We start from the raw sequence: 24,474 nt of genomic DNA, 5'->3' as shown, positions 1-24,474 counted from the left end.
TAATTCCATGGAAAGCCTCATGACAAGTGTCAAAGTTCATTCAATCAGGATACTTAGAATTTGAGCTCTAATGATTCCGAGGCACCCTGACCTTTCTTGGTGTACTGGATTTCTTCCACATCATGAAAATCAGAAAATAAGAAGAAAGGAAAGGAAAAGAGAAATGAGGCATCCGTACTGTCTCTTCAGCTGGTCCATTGATTTTTTCTCTTCTTCCATTCTTGCTTTCACAGCCTTTACAATGGTAGCCTGGAAAAGTTCAGCACCTCTGAATGAAAATTCAGAAACAATACAAGATAAATTAGAACCTCATGATTATCCTTCTATGCAAAGGATTAGAAATCATAATGGATGGAGGGGAAATGGGTCTAAAAATGGAGCCTTAGAGCCTCTTAACAAGTCATATCTGTTTTCTAACAACTTACTAAAATTGATCTTCTCTGTTGGAAAAATATAGTATAAGTGATTTTCTACGTAGATTTCCTTTTATTCCTAGTGCTTAGTAAATATTAAACATGTAATAAATACTTTTTGACTAGAGAACTGAATAAGGTAGAACCTACCACTCTTTGTCAGCAGGCTGCTTACAACTTGTTAGCCTATGGATGGAAAGGGGGAGGGGAAAGCATTATTAAGCACCTACCAGCTACTATGCTAAGCACTTTACAAATATTATCTCATTTGATGCTGATAACTTTGTGAGGTAGGAACAAATATATCCCCACTTTACAGGTTAGATAAAACAGGACAGACAGAGGTTTAACTGACTTGCCCATGATCAAACAGGCTAGTAAGTGTCTGAGGCCCAGATTTGAATTCAGGTCTTCTTGTCTTCAGGCCAAGTGATCTATATAGGCTATTACAAAGGTAGCAATTTTTACTTCAAAAGAGCTACATTGCTGATGCTAGATGATATGAAAGACCATTTGTCTCTTGAAATGTGCTTTAAGAAAGTAGGCATTCCAAGATAGCCTTTTTCTGCTCTTTTTGGGAGATATACAGTTTTTACTGTAAAAGATGGTTCACTAGCTTACTGAACTGATGTACTACTGCTTAAAGGTAGAGGGTAATATAGGTCTATTAGTGGATTTAATACACTTCATGGCATTGTTCCAAGTCAGCCAGCCTGAGCTGCTGACATAATTCACCAAACCTTTATTCAGTCTACTATGTTTGGCACACACAGAAGCAAATTAGATAATGAGCTCAGGAAACAGAAAGCACTGAAGGAACCTCATAAAGCAGGCAGAGGTTAGACTTGAAGTGAGCCCTACCATATGCACTTACTAGCCATGTGACCCCTGGCAAGTGACTTATCTCTTCTGGCCTCAGTTTACTCTATAGTAAAATGGGGGAAGTTGAACTTGCTGAACTCTGAGGTTCCTTCTAGAACTAAATCAATGATCTTATCTTTAAATAAGAGCCCTTAAGGAAGGGTTTGTAGGTTAAGACAAGACTGGAAGCCTGGTAATATGAGCAGTAAGGTATACATTCTTATGTATACTGTAAGGTGTACATAGACAGGGTCCCGTACAACACATCCCAAATAGGTCTCTTTCATCTTTCTCTTTCTTTTTTCCTGATCCCAATCCCCCTATATCTGGAGAGGGAAATGTTGAGGAAGTAATGGAGAGGGTATTAGGAGAAAGGAATGTAAATAATAGTAGTAAAAAATGGGAAAAGAAAAAAACAAAAATAGTAAGGTAGGAAAATAGAAAATGAGGAAGAATACAAGTATGAAGTAGACTAAACTACATAATGTTATTACAATAATTAATAATACATAATATATGCATCAAGCCATCTATCAAAAGTTCCCTCTTCTACAATTCACATGTCATGTACCTCTCTACCATTACTGATTTTCCTCTTTGCTCCAGCACCAGGGGCCAACTCCTCATTTAATGTTCTTGATCACATCCCCTTTTATCTCATCTTGGAGACTGTGTCCTCCATCATTCTATCCCATTCCTTTAATCTTCAATATCTTGTTATCCACTCACCCCTTCCCTGACAATTTACCATATGTATGTCTCTTCCTTAATCAAAATATCTTCACTTGACCCTGACATTCCCTCAAGCCATAGTCCTATAGTTTAATTTCCATTCCAAAGCAAAAGTCCCAGAAAAGCTGTCTAAAGTCATTGCCTCCATTTCACCTCACTCTCCTTTCTCAGTTCCTTGCAATCTGGCTTCTGACTCAATCACTGACTGAAACTGCCCTTTCAAAGCTTACTAAATTTCCTTCAACTACTCAACACAATGTTTTTTCTCATCTTTTCTTGCCCTCTCTGTAGCTTCTGACACTGTCAAGCACTTTCCCTACTGGGATAACCTCATCTCACTTGGCTTTTCATGATTCAGCTGATTGTCTCTTTTTCAATCTCCCTGCTGGAACAACATCCTCTTCCTGACTGGACATCTGCTAAAGGTCTATCTTTTTCCTTCTCTTTCTCTACATTCTCTCTCTTGGTCCCTGACACATGGTAGGTACTTTATGAATGTGTACTGAATGATGGTCTTTATCAGTTCCATGGATTCATTTATCATCTCTGAGATGATGACATGTGCCACTAGCAGGGATGGTTTTGATATAGACCTTTACCTTGATGCCAGGATTTGTGAAGCTTTTAATGTCAGCAAACCACATGGAGGAAATAGTTAACTCATGAAAACTCTTCTTTGTAGCAAAGGAATGCAAAACATATACTGTCCCAGATAATTCCGGCCCCTCACCCCTGGGCAATTTGCAGTCCTTATTATCAACAGCTATGACAGCAAAGCAAAAAAAGTCTGTGTTAGGATGAACACACCTAAATGTTTAGGGGTTTTTGTTAATGTTGATAATATAGACTAATTATACTTGGGAAATTATAGCAGAACAAAATAACCAATATTCTCTGGCTAGGCAGGAGCTGTGGTACAAATGTTCATTCCCCTTAATATCAATAAGTTGCTTATAGTTTGAATCATAATCTAAAAATTCCTTATCCCTCAACAATTCATCAGTGGGTTTTAAAATCTACAGACATGAATCTTTTCTCTTTATCTTTTAATCACAAGGTAATGATGGTCAAATTGTATGAATAGGAGCCTCCAAACTTCTTTGATTGTGCTTCCCAATCAGTTTTAAAAAAGTATCACATACTCATGTATATATTCACTAAGTTATAAATTATAAAACATATAGTACTATACCAATAATTACATATATTATAAAACCATCTAAACATAAATTAAAATAGGATATGTAATATTCGATTTCTGGAATAATAGGTGGCCACTGAAGTTTACTGAATAAGAGTAAGACCTGACATTAAAAAAAATATCACTTTGGCAGCTATGTGGAAAACAGATATGTCAGGAGATCATTGAGTATGGACACTAATTAGTAGGCTATTGCATAATCTAGATGAGATATGCTGAAGGCCTGATCTAGGTTCGTGGCTGTGAGTAGAGAGAAGGGAACAGATCCAAGAGATATTGTACTGGTAGAAATGATGATTTGGCAACTCACTAGTTCTGTGGGAACAATGATGCATTAAAGATGGCACCAAAAAGGGAAAATTCCATGACTAGAGGGGTGGTGGTGCTTTTGACATAAATAAGGAATATCCAAAGAGGGATGGCTTTGATAGGCAAAGATAATGTGTTAAGAGTTGCAATGCATACTACCAATTCCTCCAAGCCTATTCATATTGTGCAACTTTGATTTGACATTTTAGAGCCAAAATACACCTTCTGAGGGGTACCTCCTATAGTTATGAGGTGATCTGGGGGCTAGATAGTGTGTATTTAGGGGGTTCCCAATGACATATGCACACATGTTTCTGTGGGTACTTGGATAGCTGTTAGTATAATAACTGCCCCCAAAGGGTTGTTGACTAGTGTAGAAGGGGAGAAGTTGAGAACCTGAACCTGGGAGCAGAGATAAACATCTGTGATGGAGAGAAAACCTCGGATTGGCTATCATAGGGAAGATGGGATGAGATGGGGCTTGCCTCACCTTTCCATTCTCTGATTGATTGATCATGGAATCATTGGGGTCATGACTCTAGAGAACACTGTTCTAAAGCATTGATGTCAACCCCAAAAAGAAATGAAAGCCACTCAGTAGGGTGAAAGTGGGAAAAGTAGTAATAGGAGGTAAATTTCTACTCTAGATATGCTTGCGATTTTCCTTCCTGTGACTGTTTGCAGTTGTCTCAGTGAGCTTCTCCTGAGGGTGTTTAAATTAATAGTCTTTCAAATCACCAAGGTTTTAGTGTATGCATGTATTATTGGCTGATGGTAGAGGAAGAAAAGAATGTTACAAAGGGTCCCCAATTACCCATCACCTTCAGTTTTTCCTTAGAGTAGTTATAAAAGGAGTGGGTTATAGGAGCTTTCCCCCAGTTTCTCAAAGCACACATAGGTTTGCAAAATATGAACCATAGGTGCCCAAAAGCTTGATCAAAGCTGCTAGGAGAATAGTCATTGTAACAACGGCAATAATGGAAATTTTGATTTAAATAGAACTTTAAGGTTTGTAAAGTGTTTTACATACATTATTACCACATTTGATGAAAGATTGTAGCTTTACTACAGTAATATAGTTCTGTAGCCTACATGTAGTCTATTAAATGGTACAACCAACTTGCATTTAGGAAATCAATCTATGCTTTTTTGACAGTTTAAATTTTCTTAAAATGTTAGGACTTTGTTTTTTTAAAATTGTATTTTTATTTTAACATAAGAATCATTTCTCAATAAACATTCCCATTGTGCTTTACCTTTAAAAAGTGAGAAGAAATTACCCCAGTAATTGAGATTGACAGAATGTTTCACTCTTATAGTTAACCATTTCTTAACAGAAAGGAAATATGCCTTACTATCAGTTATCTAGCATTAATATTCTTATTTCATTTAGATGCATTCTGTGCTGTCTGACATAAATATGATGAGCCCTTTAGAAGCATGGAGCCACCATGCTCTATAAGGAAGGTTTAACTGGTCCAGGTTGGAAAAAGAAAGCAGATTAAAACTTCTGTCCTGATAAATATTAGGTTTGGTCCCCTCAGTAGTCACTACTCCGAGCCTAGGTTCCACATTAAAAAAAATAGATGCTTTGCATTATTTTTCAAGTTAGGTCAAGAAAACTCTCAAATAAACCAATATTACATTCCACCCATACCCCTTCTACTACCACAATAATCTACCCCCCTCAAAAAATAAGAATACTTACCGCATTTTGTAGCCTTTCACTGTACAGGCCAGGCTGAAGGCTTGGATCAACCAGCAACTGTTTTTAACCAAGGACTCGATGTAACCACATGCTCCAATCTGCAAAACAAATGGGAAAAAATAAATACACAGTCCCTATACACCAGTAACCAATGCTCATTGGTCAGGATCCCCAGAGTATTCATGAATTTATTCACAACTGATTGTGGTTCATAATATATGTTACTAAATTAGAGGCAAATCTCCACTCCAATCTTTCTGCAGTAGTAAGTGGGATGATGAGTGAGGCATAGCTTTTTTTTTTCCTGAAGAGATTCAGCTCCATGGAATGGAATGAAGGACAAAGAGAGACTGTCATTCATCACCTTTGCAGAAATGAAGTTCTGTAGACTTATTGATGGGATAAGTTGGAATTTGAAATGGCAAACAGGGAAAGCATTTCCCTCAACAGAACATAATTCCTCAAACCTAGGACATTGATTTGGTTAGGTTCTTTTTTGTGGTGCTGAAAAAGAGAAGCAATGTAGATTGTCAAAGGGAAAACAAACACATCTGTTTATAAAAAAGAAATTAAAAATGTGTTTCTTTATGGTCCTCTATAGTCAAGATTACAATCATTCCCTTGAAAAAAATTAGAATATAAGACTCCTAAACTAGGGGAATGATACAGAAACAGTTACCAATAGCATTTGATAGTTTCTCATGTGACTTTTCATTTAAAAGGTCAACAATGAATCAGTGTCCAGTTAGTTGAATTCTGAGCTTGTTAAATGGCTAGAGCCTAAGATTAATAATTAATGGTTTAGGGGGCACTTAGGTGGCACAGTGGATAAAGCACTGGCCCTGGATTCAGGAGGACCTGAGTTCAAATCCGAGCTCAGACACTTGACACTTACTAGCTATGTGACCCTGGGCAAGTCACTTAACCCTCATTGCCCCACAAAAAAAAATAATGGTTTAATATCAGTTGGGTACAAAGTTATCAGTGAACTGCCTTGGGGAATCTGTGTTAGGTTTTGTGCTATTTTACATTTTGTCCAATTTTCATTGAACTGGATCAATGAGTACATTAATAATAATCATCATAATAATAGCAGCTAATAATTTTATAGTACTTACTAAAGGTCAGGCACTATGCTAAGTGCTTTATAATTATTATCTCAATTGATCATTACAGCAACTGTGGGTGATAGGTGCTATTATTATCCTTATTTTCCAGATGAGAAAACCTAGACAAGCAGAGGTTAAGTGACTTACCCAAGGTCACACAAGTAGTAACTATCTGTGACCAGATTTGAACCAGATTTGGACTCAGATCTGCATGACTCTAAGGCCGTAGCTTTATCCACTGAGTCACTTAGGTGGCATGATTATCAAATTTACAGATAATGTAAAACTTGGAGACTTAGCTAACTCAGTGTATAAAAAGATTAGTATACAAAAAAATGTAAAGAGGCTATAATATTGACTGAATCCAATACAATAAACATTTATCTTTGTGAAATTTCAAACTTTACACTTCAGTTTAAAAAATCATTTTTCAAGGTTGGAAAGCTAAATAGCAGTTCAACTGAAAAAAAATGATTTTAGTAGGCTGGTGCTTAAGTATGTTAACATGGTTGACAAAAAAGTGAATGTGATTTTAGGATCCTTTAAGAGAAGCATAGTGTCCAGGACTGTGCTTATAAGCATAGAGCCCAAGACCTGATGTAACGGGGACCTCACTCCTTCAAAGAGCCACCCATTTTATTTTGGACAGCTCTATTTGTTACAAAATTTTCCTCATGTAAAACTGTGAACCCACATCAGAAGACTTGTGTGCATTCCCACCTGCCCCCACCCTTCTGATGCTTACTGCCAATGTGACATTAGGCAAGCCATGTTAGCTTCCTGGGTCTCAGTTTCTTCATCTATAAAAATGATGGAGATGGACCAGAAGATTTCTGGGTCCCCTTGAGCTCTGAATATATGATCCTATGATCTGTAGCTGGAGACGTAATGGTTCTATTGTATTCAGGCTCAGACCTTGAGTATTGCTTTTTGTGCCACATTTAAGAAAAGCCTTTGATAACCTTGATAACATTCAGGGGAGCAGGACCAGAAGCGTGAATACCATTAAGTTATATCAAAGAAGGATTGGTTGAAAGAATTTAACCTAGAGAAGATCTAGTGGGAGTATGATAGCTTTGTTTAAATATTTATAGGCCTGTTGATGTTTCCTTCTTCTTCAAAAAGCAGACCTAGAGGCAATTTGCCCTCACTGAATGTTATGGCAGATATGTTGTTCAGGTAATTTTTGTCCAGGTATTGATTAGACTAGATGACCTCTGAGGCCTTTTCCAGTCTTGAATATTTGTGATTTCAAGCTATTTGAGAACAGGAAAGAAAACTTATCCCATCTTTGAAACAGATACATAGAAAGTATTTGCTTAATTGAATCCAATTAGAATGGCACTTCTGAAACATTCCTGGTCAAATTTGGGGCAATATTGTGCTTCTATGAAACTAGATTTTCAATATATTAATAATAAGTTAATATTATAATAAACGTTTTATCACATTCAAATAAGCTCAAATTAAAATGCTAACTCTAGGCCAATACTTCTAACAACTGACAACTGAATTTGTAGAAACTTAGAAATGGAATATATTTGTGATCATCTAGTTGAACATAAATACTTGATTAACAAACTCTCTACAACATAGAACAAAAAGGTATCACCTAGTCTCTATTTAAAGACTTTTTTTATAATGAAGAACTCACTACCTAAGAAGGGAAGTCAATCAAATTTTGTATAGCTCTAATTGTTTGGGGAAAAAAATCCTTCTATAGAAATAGATTTCCTTAGAAATGTATATATTAGATTTTGATATTACATTTTGGATTCAAATTAGTGCTAGCCCAGGAAGAATCTCCGAGTTTCTAGGAATAATCTCAACCAACTCAGATCTCATTTGCGTAATAGGAAACCTTAGTAGATGTGAGAGAAGGATGACTTCATTTGAATTCAAAAGGGACTTGAGAGTTCCTTTATCTTCTCTCAAAGAATATGTTGTTTCACCTCGACATGTAGGTAACAGAGGTTTGGTTCATAAAGGTGTTTCTAGTGGGGCACAAGATTTGGAAGTTTCCATCAAATTTGAGAGGCTTAGATGATGTATGAGCTCAGGGATGTTCTGTATCAGTGTTGTTTAAGAACCTGCCAAACTAATTACAAATAGGCTCATTACCAGAAGGTTTTTCACCAAGTGATAATTTTTTTTTTGTCGTGTTGTTGTTTTGGAAACCCACAAATTAGACAAAAATACTAAATGGTCCTCAGTCCTGTGTAGCCTTATGCCATGTCTGTAAAGCCACAACTGAGTTGAATGGTGGTGGGAAAAAAATATATATCATATTAGTTGGACTAATAAAAGTCAGTACTTTTCCCCTTTATATTCTTTACTTTCAATATTTCCTAGAAGCAGTTGTGAGACCTGAGAGTGTCAGCTTTCTTTCCTCCCAGATCCAGCAGCTCATTACCATCACATCACTAAGTGTCTTTAAAATGCAATGGTTTTCTACAACTTTTTCCTTTTCCTGATGGTTACTGGGTTTTTCTCTCTCTTATCCACTTAACCCCAACACACTTCTTCACTAAATGAACACCTTGGGTGGTAAGAAAGTGCTTAATATGCATCGTCATTTTTATTATTGATAAGAATAATGGAAATAATGTTTCCATGGTCTATTCATAGAATAAATTATGCAAGAAAGTCTGACCAGCAACACAAACTTTGATCTCCATATCATTAACATAATAAGATATATGCCAAAAACAAATCAAATGAGTTTTACAATTGGGTTGCCTAGTGAGCTCATTCCTAAGTAGTTTGGAGAAAAGGAAGCCAGGAAAGCAGGTAACACTCACTACATCCCCATCCCTCTAATGTACAATTAGTTATATACTGACATGTGTGTAAGCCACTCCCTTATAATAATTTATTTCTAGGTAGGGTCATTATTTGGAAAGGTATTAACCCTTTCCTTCTGGCCCATGAGAAGATAATTTTTAAGCTTGTGGAGAAGTAAATAACTGAATAGTATGCATATATACAAAAAACACCTTTGTATCTTTCCCACTACTAACAGGGAGTAATTGGATTTTCCAATACTTCCAGGGAAACACTTACCTTCACATTTAGTCCTAGTGTTTTCCCCATCTGAACATTAAAGCATATTTATCAATCAAGAAAATGATCAAACTATGATAATGGTTGAACCTACTCTATTTCTGCTTCTGGCTTGTTATTCCATGTTCCAGGCTAAGCTATTTTTTTTTTTTTTTGGTGAGGCAATTGGGGTTAAGTGACTTGCCCAGGGTCACACAGCTAGTAAGTGTGTAAAGTGTCTGAGGCCGGATTTGAACTTAGGTCTTCCTGAATCCAGGGCCCGTGCTCTATCCACTGCGCCACCTAGCTGCCCCTCAGGCTAAGCTATTTCAACGTTTCTTTTTCTCCTTCCTCCCATACTAAAGATGATGTATGAACATCCTTATATACTTTTCAATAACTTGCCCGATATTGCTTCTACCACGTAATAAGAGAAGAGAATTTAATGCTCTCATAGATCTTTAAGCAAAATCAATATTTAAAAGCCAAAAAATCACACCTACTAAATTCAGGGAGTCTCTTCCATTCTAGAAGACAAGGAAATAATAATATACATGGACAAAATATAACTTTTCTATAGGATGGAGACTTATAGTACGAGATTTAGTTATACCAGTTGAGATTTTTAGAAAAGAAATATCTCAAAACTCATTTCTATAAATGTATTTCCATGTCTATTACAACCTTAGTCTGGCTTGAAAAGAATAAAAGAGGGTCTACTTATTTAATACAGAAAAAACAAGTAAGAAAAATGGTCATTGGAATCCTGAGTTGGCAGCATCTGAACAACCTGCCACAAGATCTTGAGCTTTTATGAAAACAATATGATGCAGCAAGGGGCTTTTAATAACCACGGAATGTATTGCTTACTCTTACATTTAAACCACAAATGTGTTATGGGCTGAACTACAATAGTGCTACTTACTGACAGTATATTTTTCATTGTAATCACAAAAACATTGTATGCAATCAGCCAGTCCCAATAGCGGAGGATGCTTTTGATGGGTTTCAACAGCAAATCTCCCCCAAACAGCAGGAAATAGAAACAGGCCACCAAATAACCCATGCAGAATATGCTGATCCTTGTGGTTCCAGTGATGAAGATGATTGTAAGAACAAACCAGAAAAGATAGCTAAAGATCACTACTTTGTACATGTCCAAGTAAGACCTGCAACACAAAAAAAGATCAACAAGAGAATAGTTAGCAACATTCTGCCACAAGGCAATAAAATAATCTTCAGCATTTTGTGGTGAATTTATCCTTCATCAACCTTCATAAAATAGTAAAATTTTATGATTAGCTTGAATAACCAACGTCTCTTCTCTTCCACATTTTGGGGACTATGACACTGAAGGGCTTCTACACCTCAGATGTCTTATCTGCAGCAATAAATCAGAAACTTATTACATTTATGTTTTCTGTGACTTCTTTTGCCTTTGCTTTGGTTGTAGGTCTCTAAAACAATGATTTAATTTTATTTTGATGGATACCATGAAAATGTTGGATTAAAACGTATTTTTATTGTCTGCACAAGTTCATCTAGAGGTTTAATGTAGAGGTGGGTAATTGCTCAGAATTTTGAAAAAGATGCACAGAAAACTCACAATGGTACTTCCATTCACCTTCAAGTGACTGAACTAGTCTTTGAAAGGCTCCTTTTTTGCATGGCTGAGATAGTTTGATCTAATTCCTTTTTTCCATGGCAAATTGGGGAGCTGTCCTATTATTTCTGTGCTCTGGTGACTTCCTGCTGGTTTGGGGGAATATCACAGGTGCTCTAAAGAACTCTCTTGAAAAGGAAGTAGAGGAGATGGTAGGCAATTTCTTCAGATTGACTGAAACTAGAGTCTTCCATGTCTGGCTCCATGTGTAATGTGTCTAAACTATCCTAGTGCTACTTTGGCTTCTGAGATCATAAACAGCTGCCTTATATATTTTCCATCAAACCAGGCAGGGACACATTTATAAAGAGATAAAGAGTTGGTCCAGACCTGAAATTCCTATCTTCAACCAGTTACCTGAGGGCTTGATTTCCTATTATAAAGCAAGTACTGTTGGGAAAAGTAACACTAAACTATTATCATTCACTGACTAGCAATGCCCTGCAGTCAGTGAGAAGGAGTGATGAAGAGAACGGGTTATGAAAATGAGGGGCTTGGGGGCAGCTAGGTGGCAGAGTGGATAAAGCACTGGCCCTGGGTTCAAGAGGACCTGAGTTCAAATCTAGCCTCAGACACTTGATACTTACTAGCTGTGGGACCCTGGTCAAGTCACTTAACCCTCATTGCCTCACGCAGAAAGAAAGAAAGAACGAAAGAAGGAAAGAAAGAAAGGAAGGAAGGAAGGAAGGAAGGAAGGAAGGAAGGAAGGAAGGAAGGAAGGAAGGAAGGAAGAAGAAAGAAAGAAAGAAAGAAAGAAAGAAGAAAGAAAGAAAGAAAGAAAGAAAGAAAGAAAGAAAGAAAAGAAAGAAAGAAAGAAAGAAAGAAGAAAGAAAATGAGATGAGGGGCTTTGGAGGGAGCAATCATTTATGAGCTGTTAAGCCTAAGGGCAAGGATGGAGATGGCAGAGCAAGAGAGGTCATGTAATTTGTAGGTTGGTAGTAGAAAACTGGTAGGGTCAGAGGATTTTATTGAGAGGCAGTGTGTCAAAGTACAGAGCTGAGGTTTATATCCCAAAGGCCTCCCTAAAATGAGAAAAAGACCTATTTGTATTAAAATATTTATATCAGCTTTTTTTTTTTTTTGTATTGGCTAAGACTTGGAAATCAAAGAAATGTCCATCAATTGGGCATGGTATGTGATGGTGATGGAATATTTTTGTGCTATGAGAAATGACAAGAAGGATGATTTCAGAATGGCTGGAACAACTTGTATGAACTGATTTATAGTGAAATGAGCAGAACCAGAATATTGTGCACAGAGACAACAATATTGTTTGATGAGGAACTATGAATGACTTAACTATTCTCGGCAATATAATGATCCAAGACAATCCAAAGGACTAATGATGAAATATACTATCTACCTCCAAAGAAAAGACTAATATTGACTGATCACAGCATGAAGCATGCTATTTTTTTTACTTTTTTTCATTTATTTCTTTTTTCAAGTTTTCTTGTACAAAATGACTAATATGCTAATGTTTTAAAATAACTTCACATGTGTAACACATAACTGATTGCTTACCTCCTCAGGGAGGTCGAAGGGGAGGGAGGGAAGTAGTGATCAATTTTGAGCTCAAAACTCTAAATAAAAATGTTTTTTATTTAAAAAAAATAAACAGCTGGCTTGAAGACAGGAAAACCTCGATTCAAGATACATTTCTAACTCATACTGGCTTTATAATCCTAAGCAAATCACATAATGTCCCAGTAACTTAAGTAACTCTTTAAGACTGTCAGTTGCAAAGAAGGTGCCAACTTGCATCAGTAGAGAGCAATTTTCTTTCTAATTTCTGTTTTTCATGGCTGTGTGGACCCTGCTACTGCTCTGAGCAGAAAATGTTTACAAGACCTGACAACAGCTTGGCACTTTAAAAAGATCACATGGCCAATCCAACACCTGCTGATAAACCAATTAGATTAGTAGAGGGTCAGGAAAGGAAAGCACAGTCAAATGTGTAAATAGTGACTTAAAACCAATTGTTTTAAAATGAAAATTTCAGCTGCCCAGCAAAAATTCCATGTGGGTAGAAGCATGTGTCACTGGTAGCCATGGATCTGCACAGATTAGATGGGACATTGGAAGAGGGAGTTTTCTCACCCGGGAATTCTCTATATCAATGAATTCACATGTCCAGTGCCAAACTATATCCTCTGTTGGCTTTTATACCCTACCTTTGTTTTCTTCTTAAATTTGACAACTCTGAATATACTCTTCGATCTTTGATCTAATGACACTTTCATCCTTGCTGTACCTCACATATTTCAAGATATCATTTCTCAAATGTGGGCCTTATCAGTGGTTCTCCTCCATGCCTTGAATGTCCTCCTCATCACTATCTCCTAGCTAGCTTGTCTGGCCTCCTTCAAGACAGCTCAAATCCTGCTTCCTCCAAGAAGTTTTTCCTACAGGTTCTCTTCCTCCTCTGAGGTTATAGGTTGCATTTCCTATATGCACATTAGTTGTTGGTATGTTTTCTCCCTATTAGAATTTGAGCATGACAGCATGGATTTCATTTTATTGTATTTGCCTGTTTTCATATTCCTAATGCTTAGCACAATACGTAACAAATTTGTTGTTGTTCAGTTCTTTTAGTCATGTCCTACTTTTTGTGCCCCATTCAGGGTTTTTTTGGAAAAGATAATGGAGTGATTTGCCATTTCCTTCTCCAGCTCATTTTACAGAAGAGGATAATGAGGCAAACAGGGTGAAGTGATTTGCTCAGAAAGTGTCAGGTCAGTTTTGAACTCAGGTCTTTCTGACTAGTACACTTATCCACTGAGGCACCTAGCTGCACCACTTAATATATAATAAGTACTCAATAAATGCTTGACTTGAAAAGAACCTTCTTATAAATGAACATTTCATTTAAAGTTTTGAGTTTCTATCCCTCTCTCTTTTCCTCCTTCCTTAGGCAGTAAATAATCAGATATAGGTTATACATATACAATTATGTAAAACATTTCCATATTAGGCATTTTACGTAAGAAGACTCAAATAAAAAAAAATCAAAGAAAGTGAAAAACAGCATGCTTCACTCTGTGCTCAGTCAATATCAGTTCTTCCTCTGGAGGTGGACAGTATGCTTCATTATTAGTCCTTTGGGATTATTTTGGATCATTGTATTGCTGAGAATAGCTAAGTCATCCACAGTTGTTCATCAAACAGTTTTGCTGTTAGTGTTCTGGTTCTGTTCACTTCACTATACATCAGTTCATGTAAGCCTTTCCAGGTTTTTCTGAAATTATCCTATTTGTCATTTCTTATAGAACAATAATACTCCATTACAATCATATACCAAAACTTGCTTAGCACTTTTTTAATTGATGAGCATCCCTTTGATGTCCAATTCTTGGCCACCAGAAAAACAAAGCTGCTATAAATATTTTTGTACAAATAGGTCCAAAAAGAACCTTATTTGAAGAGGGCTATGGAATGTAGCTTTAAGTTTGTGTATGATTTACTCTTTTTACTTTAATTGTCAGGTGTCAGTCATTGAAAAGTGGGTGCATACTAGCTGTGTGACACTGGGCAAGTCACTTAACCCTTATTGCCCTGCCAAAAAAAAAAGTAAAGTGGGTGCATAGAAATATAAAAATACAAAGACTTGTGTGCTCTTCATTTTATAATGTGTAATCTATGTTTAGTAGTTGTTGTACAAGGCTAATTAATTCTATCTTGTATAAGCATCAATCTGTTTAAGCATACTATATTCTCCATGTAGTCTAAACACTTGAGGATAACTAAAGATAATACTTTATTTGTTGGACTATAATTATTTTTTCTTTCCTTGAAGAAGGAATGTTAGTTGAGTCTAAATTGAAATCTATAAGTAAAACTCAGTAATTTTTACCTCTGTTGCTTCTCTGTCAGCTTCTCTTGAAGAAGAGTGCTTTGAGAAAGGTACATCAGTGTTCTCACTCAAGGGTCTACTGTCTTAACTCAGAATTTCCCATTAGAGTATATTCCTATAGCTATTACACATTTAAATGGTGATTTAAAAGTTATCATATATTTTCTTTACAACTATCCAATAAGGTAGATAGGTCAAGTATTATTTTTGCTATTCTATATAGAAAGAAACAGATACACAGAGAGAAAAGTACTTGACCTAGAAGGGTCTTTAACTTGCAAACTCATTGAGAGTTTTCTTTAGAGTTGTTGTGACTAAAAATTGAATCTAGAGGTCCAAGTTCCAAGCTCATTATACAAAGAATGCTTTTATTTTAGATGAAATGATTCCAATAAAAGGAATTTTGCCCAGATGGTCTCTCATTTCAATAGAGGAAATAGTCTTATCAAAAAATATGATGAGGAAGTCTGGTAAAACATCTTTCTGCTAGCAAAGCTAGTAATAGAGATGAGGGTATGCCTAACTCTACTGTCTCCTCACATAGAATTGTCATGTTTATTTTGAAGATGGAAAAGTGATACACAAAGAAATTAAGAAGCTAGTAGAAGGTTATAGGTGAGTCAAAGCAGAGGCAGAATTACAACAAACAGGTTTATCTAACAAGAAACTGAGTCATTCTGTATTATTGAGGTCTATCTCTACCACGTGATGTGTGGACCTGGGTGTTACTTCTCTCTACTTTATTCAATTTCTTCTCCTGTAAGATGTGAGAAGTCAGGTGGCACAGTGGATAGAGTGCTGGACCTGGAATCAGGAAGCCTTGGGTTCAAATCTGGTCTCAGATACCTACTAGCTGTGTGACCCTGGGCAAATCACTTCACTCTGTTTGCCTCAGTTTCCTCATCTGTAAAATGAGCTGGAGAAGGAAATGGCAAATGACTCCCATATCTTTGCCAAAAAAAACCCAAGAAACCAAAGCAACCCACATACAATTAAGAGTCAGACATGACTGATAGGAATGAACAAATGATATGAATAACAATAATAATACTTGCACTGCCTACCTCATAGGGCTTTTGTGCAGACCTACTTTGGTAATGTATGCAAAGTGTTTACTAATTAACAATATGCTGGTAATTATTTAACAACTAGATTTTCCCCTTCAGATCTATCCTTGATACACTTTTAAATTTGATTTGCATTGGGGGAAGCTAGGTGGCACAGTGGATAAAGCACCAGCCCTGGATTCAGGAGAACCTGAGTTCAAATCTGGCCTTGAACACTTGACATTTACTAGCTATGTGACCCTGAGGAAGTCACTTAACCCTCATTGCCTCTCAAAAAATTGCATTAATAACATCTTCTCCATCAATTTCTTAAGTCTAGACAATCAACAGAATCCTTATTTGTTGTTAGTCAATTTCCATAGTGTAAATGCTCACATTGAAAATTTAAAAATGGTCTTGTGAACCAGTTCAAGCTGGCTCTAGCACACTCTTGTATGTAATCATATTGCTGTTGTTGAGTCATTTTTCAGTTGTGCCTGATTATTTGTGACTCCATTTGGAGTTTTCTTGGCAAAGATAACTGAATGGTTTGATGCTTCATTTTCCATCTCATTGTATAGAGGAGGAAACTGAGGTAAATAGAGTTAAGTGACTTGGCCAGGGTCACACAGCTAGTAAGTGTCTAAGGCCAGATTTGAACTTAGGTCTTTCTGACTCCAGGCCCAGTGCTCTATATACTACGTCACCTAGCTGCCCTTGTTTGTAATCATAAGGCATATAATAAACCTCAGGGATTCTTATTTGACTCCAATGCAAAGTTTATCTTAGCCTCTATTGTAAAAAAACTTGATTTTAGGAGAGAAGAAAGTAAAAGCCATACCCTGAAGTTACTTCCCAAAGAAGTAAAAGTATTTTTTACCGACAGTGAATGAAATCTGGCACAGGGTTATGTTGGCTAAAAGATGCTGCATCAAGGCTCATGCAGATTTCCACATTATCCCCAGCCATGATCCGCACTGCAGCTTTGTTTTCATCCTCAAAAGTTTGCCGTTGTAAGGAGGCACACAGCAAAAGCATGAAGTCATCTGGCAAAATAGCATTGTAAGAGTGAAAGTTATATTTATAGATGGACGCATGTAGTCAGGAAAGAGCAGTAAAGCAATCTCTAATTTGTGAATGGACTCTAAGCTAACTTGTCAATTGCCTGCTTAGAGTTCAGCAAACATTGTTCCAGAAAAATCATGAGATGGGCAGGTTCCCAAGTCATGGCTCTTTTGGTTTAGTGTTAATAATAGAATCATATTTAAATGGACCTGGGATCAAATACATTTGGATCTTCTCTCCAAAGATAGAAATCACAACTCTCCCTTGCCTGCATAGTCCACTAGATGTGGAACAGGTCATAGCAAAATAAAATATCATAAATGTTGCTAGAGTTGGGAGGGAACTTCAGTGATGCCTAGTCTAATTTCTAATTCTATGGGTAAGTAAGCTTAGATCCAGAGAAGCGATATGACTTGGCCAAAGTCACACAGCAAAGTGACAGGGCTGATTTGGAATCAAAGGTCCACTAATTAGAAACCAAGTGTTTCTTTTCACTGTATCAAGCCATGTTCTTTAACTACCTTTCTTCTATAACTAAACACTACTTAGAATATGCTTCTTATAATAAAAAAAAACATTCTGCCTTCAAATTATGGTAACTAGGAAGTCATATCTCAGGGCATAATAGTTCTTTGCATAAGCAAAAAGTAGCATTCTAGGTCAGTAAATCTCTGGACATTCTGAATAAAGGACCAGGAAAAATGACTCTTTGGGGGATAAGTTTAACTAAGGGCTCCAAACCTGGATTCATCAGGTACTTGTGCATCTAATAGGTCATATTTGGGTACATATATATTTTAATTAGGACTTCAATAATCATACAATGGACTATTGATTAGATATTAATTAGCATATTTATGGACACATTGATGGATGTATTTATTTGCATATTCTCCCCATATACATATAGGTATATATCCATATTCTTATCTATATTTATCAATATAATTTCCCTTTATTCTTTGATTAACAATAATCTAATTCTATGAATAACATTCTCTTTTCTAGTTCAGATATTTTTTGCTTGCTAGTGCCAACTACAGGAGCCATTCAAAGTTTGGTTGAGATGTTAAAAGATATAACCATATTTACTGAAAGATGCTTGAGGAAATGTTAACATAACTGCTTGAACTAAGCAAAGCAGGCTCACTTTTCCGCTAACAGTAGCTATTTATTTATGTAATCCCATTTTATAACACCTAAAGTGAAATTAAGGGTTAATTATATATATATATATATATATATATATATATATATATATATATATATATATATATATATATATATATATACACACACACACATATATATATTCTAAAGGATTTGATTGGGAGGTCTAAAGAGTAAAAAAAGGAAAGGGCTAACTATGAAAGTAATAAGGCATTTTAAAGATTCTGAGATTTTTTTTTAACAAAGCATGAGAGTTGGTAGAAACAATGGTCTTTTAGAAATATTCACTGGATAAAACCCAAAGAATGGCTTTCATTTTAGAATTTTTCTCTTGAAGATCCCAAACCCAACAAAAAGTTATGTTTCTGTGAAATGGACAAAATTGCTAATGCAGAGTTAATTAAATTCTATGTTTTTCATGGTAGAATAAATGGCTAGTATAAAACTGAAACCTAGCAATGCAGGGCATATGGCTCTGAAGCTAAAATACTTACAGACAAGAAAGACTGGGTTGGGCCTTACAATGAAATCTGGAAAGTATAACCACTTTATGATGTTGTTGTCAAAACTGGCACCATTATATCTCCATGGATAATCTGCAAAGAAAGTTGGAAGACAGTAGGAAAGGAAGTAAGAAAAAAAAAGTGCCACAATAAATGTTACAATTCTTCAGTTCTCTATTAAAGAACCATCTATTTGTAAACTATTTATCATCAAAGTAAACAACTCTTCAGGAAGGAATTCCTCACCTCTACAAGGAGCAGGTGGAATGCCAATACACACAAAGTACTGGAATGTGATGATGCATGCCAGAAAGCAGCAGTACTTTGGCCAGATCTCTGCAATGGCTTTTCTTCTTCGGCGATATAATACAGCAATTAGCCAGCAGGCATGAATCATGGCATAGAAATCCATTCTCTGGCCAATTACATTAACTGACATCAAGAAACAGGTCTGTGTAAGGATGAGAAGCAAAAAAAGACATATATGATAGAAGGTATCATCTCAGTGCTTTGCAGAAGGCTACTCAGAATAGGGTGGCAGTAGATGGTAATTATCTGCATTACTGAATGCCTTCTTATAAAAATATGTACATACTTCCCACTTTTCTCTGCCTTATATGGAATCTCTGACTTCCAGTGAGACTCAGTTCAAGTGCTACTTCTTGGAGGAAGCTTTTCCTATTCCAGATTTGCCAACTATCTCTCCCCTCCCCACCCTGCCCACTGCCCCTTTAAGGCCACCTTGTATCTACTCTGCATTTATCTTGTATGTTGCCATGAACATATATGTTATCTCCCCCATTATATTATAACCTCCTAAAGAATAGAGATGACTTCTGTTTTTCTTTGTATCCACAGTTCTTAGCATAAGACCCAGTTTTATTAATTGCCTAAAAATTATTATTCTTTGAATTTTGATTGAGTCACTGGGATTTTACTGCAGGGTGTCAAAATTTAGGGTACACACACAAATATATATACACATATAATACATAATATATATGTATATATATAATATATACATACATACACACATATATGGTATACATATATATATATGATGTGCATATGGTATATACACATGGTATCTGCAATATACAACATATCTACATATTGACACGTCTGCACATCTACAATACACATGTGCACATGCATACATGTACATGTATATACACATTTAGACACATGCACATATATGTATGCATATACATGTACACATATCCATATTTGCAGGTATGTGTACATATACATACACATACACAGCCCCTGCCTTCTTTCTCCCTGGTTGGTGGACAGTCCCACAGGGACCTCACAGTGTTCTGGGCTTGCTTCCCATGGGAGTTGGTGTCTCAGGGTCCCTGTCTATTTCCCAGGGGGCAGGTGTTGCTTTCTCTCAGATGATTTGAAGGCACATTTAATTCTGCTTGCACAGGATACTTTTATATGCTATTTACCAAGTGGGGCAAAATTGCTAGTGATATCTCTGTGTAGTCAAACTGAAAATATTTATAGAGATAACATTTGTAGTGTTAGTATCAAATAATCTTCAAACCGGTCAGCTGAAGACCTATGAGTGGCATTCTCCCTCTTTCTGCTTTCCTTTTCAGTTTTCCTCTACACATCAATTATAAGTACAGAGAATATGTCTCTGTACAACAGGGCAGTTCCCAACATTTTCTACCAAAATGAAGGATAGTTTATGCACTGCTATGAAGAATTAAATCTAGGAAGGTTTTGTCTGGGGAAATGTTTTTTTCACATAGTATCTTTAAAACTTAAAGTCACTAGTTTGTAAGTTCCTTGAAGAAAGATTGTTGATGTTTCACCTTTATGTTTACAAAATCTAGCACAGTGACTTGAATGTATTAGGAACTTATTAAATATTTGCTGGATTTTAAAGAAAAAGAAGCAAGAAAAGATAAAATTACATTGTTAGAACAAAATGAACTTGCTTAGAGCATCATGTAATATTTAGCTCAGTGAATAGAAAAGGGGAAAATGGAACATAAAAACCAAGGGTATGACTGAATCAAGTGGAGGTAACAAGTCCTTATGAAGGGCCTGTCATTGTATTGTATTGTATCATATCATGTCATGTTATGCCATATCATATCATACTGTATGTTATGTTATGATGACATGATACTATATGAAATGATACGTTGATATGATACAATATGATATGAAACGATACGATACGATATATGTCATGATGTTCAGTAGTATACTAGGAACCATGTGATATACAAAAGGAGAAAAGGAGTCACTGTCCTTGGGAAGCTTACAATCTGATTAAAAACCATCTTAATCCAAAGTGTATGAGCCAGAATCTCATTCTAGGCAATGAAAACATACACATACTTGCATGTCAGAAATTGGATATTTCATAGATAATTACAAAATACAGCCCACAAGGCAGTTATCAAAAATGAAAGTTTAGTCTTAGGGATCTCACCTCTAACCCAAACTTGTAGAAAAAATAGTTTATGAAATACTTGGCACAATTGATGAGTCCATTGTCCAGATGCAATCTTGTAATGTCATGAAAAATGGTTTTAGACACAGGTGCTGTAAGGTTATTTCTACATCTGTAATATTCTTGATGGCGGTAAATAGTTACTTCAAAGGCCAGAATACCTAGCATCAGTAGATTATTCTACAACGCAAGAAAAAGATGTTATAAGAAGAGTGCAAAATTTTATGATTTGGTAATCTTAAATAAATCTTTAAACTAGACAATATTATTTTATTCTATCTGAAGACAAAAGGGCCCTGAGCTTAGTTATATTCTGGTTGTATAGTAATAAAAATGGCACCAACAAATTTAACAAAAAAGGAGAAACAATTAAACCATGATGGAAATCCAAATCAAGCAAGTTAAAGCAGTTACCCTGAGGTATACAAGCAATGGAGAAGATTTTCTCAGTCCAACCCACTCTGATGGATCGATGGGACCACTGTAGAGCATGGATGTGTTCAAATATTTTAAATTTATGTTTGTTTGATTTTCATTTGGCTGAAATGAAGAAGGCATACCATCTCTTAGTGTTAGAAAAAATAATTAGTGACAAGAAATAGGGGAGGAGAGCAGCTACATTCACATAATTAATTTATATCATTCATCTGTGGGAGATATCTTTCCAAGATTATACTGAAGGGCAGGTATGAATCCTAAAGATAGGATTGAGCTGTATGTGAGGGACTCCAAGCAAGAAGGTATACTTCTCTTATAGCTCTCAGAAATTAAGAGCTGTCTTCAAAATGTGGAGTGTGGAATTTTCTTAGAAATACTTCCCCAAACTTCCCCAAAAATGTGGTTTCCCCCAAAGTATATTCATTTTCCCCAAAGGAAGTTTCCCTAAAAGTATAGTTAAGATTTTCCATCATGGTGGCTCACCCAGGTACAGTTAACAGAAAATTTGACAGGATCAATGGTGGAAAGCTGATATAACATCTTGCAGACAATAATCACACATGTCCAGACAGTGCAGATGCTTGAAGCCAGACGGCGGAGTTGGGCATATGGCAGAGCAAAAGCCCAAGAAATCAAAAATACATAGTTGAAGAGAGACACCTAAGAACATAAAATCAGAAGAGGGAGAGAAAGAGGGAAAGATGTTGCCAAAGGTAAAGAAAACAAATCATAGAGACCATTTTAGTGCTCTGTTAGTTTGAACACTTCCCTTTGTGAAATTTACAGGCGTACACATCATTACCATCATGATTTCTTGTTCCGTAAAGTGAATATATGTACAATGTTAGTCAAAAGATAGTTACAATATTAAATCACCTTTCAAGTACTCAGTCTTGAGAACAAAGCACCAAGTGCCACAGTGACAGTAATGCTGCACATTTGTTTAATCATTGACCAAGGATTTATTAAATACCCACTATGACCTAGTTTTCAGAGGGGAACGATATAGATCTAAATGAGCAATCACTACCCATCTCATCAAGAAATGAAAAAAAAAATCCATTGTTAGAATTGTCAAAACCACTTCCAAATGATGTTTTCCTCTTTTCTAGAACCTGGACCCTAGAGTTCTTGTTTTTAGAGTATCTGTATTTGGGGGTTAGGGGGTAAGAAGTTATGATTCATGTAGTTTTGTTTGCTATACTTTAAAATTGCTTAAACCTGACATTTGATGTGACCAAAAGTAATACATCCTCTTTTTCTTTTCCAGGGCAATGGGGGTTAAGTGACTTGCCCAGGGTAAGTGTCAGAGGCTGCATTTGAACTCAGGTCCTCCTGAATCCAGGGCCAGTACTCTATCCACTGTGCCACCTAGCTGCCCCTTACATCCTCTTTTTAATATCCAGAAAATAGAAAACCCAGCAGTTTACTTAATATAGTACAATATAACATTTTTAATTTCAAGAGAATAATTTTTCAATGTATAATTCTTTCAAATTTATTCTAGTTCTCATATCACTTCTAGACAACCTTAAAAAAATATTTGTGCAGATTATGCTACAAGCCAGTTTCTACCTTGGAAACTGAAAACTTTTTTTTTTTTTTTTTTTTTAGTGAGGCAGTTGGGGTTAAGTGACTTGCCTAGGGTCACACAGCTAGTAAGTCTTAAGTGTCTGAGGTCGGATTTGAACTCAGGTACTCCTGGCTCCAGGGCCGGTGCTCCACCCACTGCGCCATCTAGCTGCCCCTGAAAACCTTTTTTTAAATGCAAAGAACCTTTCCTGCCTATCCTCAGGTTAACACAAAGAATATGGAGGCCACAGGATTCTGCCTAATCTTATGTTTTACATAGCATCTGGAATATTGTTAGGACTCAGGAAATGTTCATTCATAAGAATAAAATATATTAGTGTAGCTAATCAATTTCCTCTTTGCCAAGCCATTGTTAAAAATACTAAACATGACAGAAGCTCCATTAGAAACTCCTCTCCAGGTCTGCAGTGCTCCATGAATCTTTGGATCTGGTCATTCAACTAGTATTTAATCAGCCTAAGTTGCTGATTAAACATAGTCATAGTAAAAAGTGGAGAACCATAATAATGATAGTGATAAAAGCTCAAATTTTATACAGTATTTTTTTAGTTTACAAAGTACTTATCTCACAACATTGGTATATAATATAGATCTTCCTCATCTGCAGATGAAGAAGCTGATGGTCAGAGATATAAAGTGCCTTACCTATAAGCACATGCCTAGCCAGAAGTGCAACCAGGAATTAAACTAAGGTGTTCTGGATTCCTGGTTCATAATTTTCCATTTTACCAGGAAAAATGATGAGGGAATTCATGGGATAGCTCAACTTCAACACATTCCCCAAAAGTTAAGCAGCTTTTAAAAGTGATGTACAAAGGAAGAGTTTATGTGTTCAAACAAATTGGAATATTCTTTTTTTTAAAATGGTAGGGTATTGAATGCAAATGAAAGAGACCATGACAAATAGGAATAATGTGGAGGAACACACACTATCTTGAGCATCTAAGCTCAATTTGGGAATCAAATATGTACTTGCCTCTTTTACTGTAACCCAGATGATGTATGATGATACAATTTTGATGATGTGCAATTCCAAAATCCACCACATGAAAACTTGCAGCTTGTGAAAGTATTCCAGGAATTTTAGGAATAGAACGGTGAGGCGGTCAATTACTAGATGCCACTTGTTTCTTAAATCTGCAAAAGAATAAAGTGACCTGAGAGAATGAAGAATTTTTCAGCTTATACTGTAGTACTACCTAGTTAGTGATCCTTAGCCTAACTTTGACAATGAAAAGATAAGTGGGAAATGAACAGTGACAGATTCTTTGGCTTTCTTCAATAAGCTTTC

The 24,474-nt window shown here is 36.1% G+C and overlaps 1 protein-coding gene across 1 annotated transcript in view; it reads right to left on the bottom strand.

The window, feature by feature from the left end:
- The window catches only part of PIEZO2 (piezo type mechanosensitive ion channel component 2), a 563,847-nt gene that overhangs the window by 79,037 nt on the left and 460,336 nt on the right, over positions 1-24,474 (bottom strand). The window contains 13 exon segments of the mRNA XM_043975076.1: positions 179-268; positions 2,606-2,693; positions 2,696-2,729; positions 2,732-2,769; positions 5,226-5,322; positions 10,301-10,544; positions 16,819-16,984; positions 18,668-18,769; positions 18,923-19,127; positions 21,132-21,332; positions 21,567-21,692; positions 22,074-22,250; positions 24,160-24,320. Of these exon segments, the coding sequence (XP_043831011.1) occupies positions 179-268; positions 2,606-2,693; positions 2,696-2,729; positions 2,732-2,769; positions 5,226-5,322; positions 10,301-10,544; positions 16,819-16,984; positions 18,668-18,769; positions 18,923-19,127; positions 21,132-21,332; positions 21,567-21,692; positions 22,074-22,250; positions 24,160-24,320 (1,729 nt within the window).

Source organism: Dromiciops gliroides, chromosome 1 (assembly GCF_019393635.1).
Source record: "Dromiciops gliroides isolate mDroGli1 chromosome 1, mDroGli1.pri, whole genome shotgun sequence".
NCBI classification, from domain to species: Eukaryota; Metazoa; Chordata; class Mammalia; order Microbiotheria; family Microbiotheriidae; genus Dromiciops; species Dromiciops gliroides.
The sequence above is the reverse complement of the archived record's forward strand: the minus strand, read 5'-3'. Positions and strand labels throughout refer to the sequence as shown.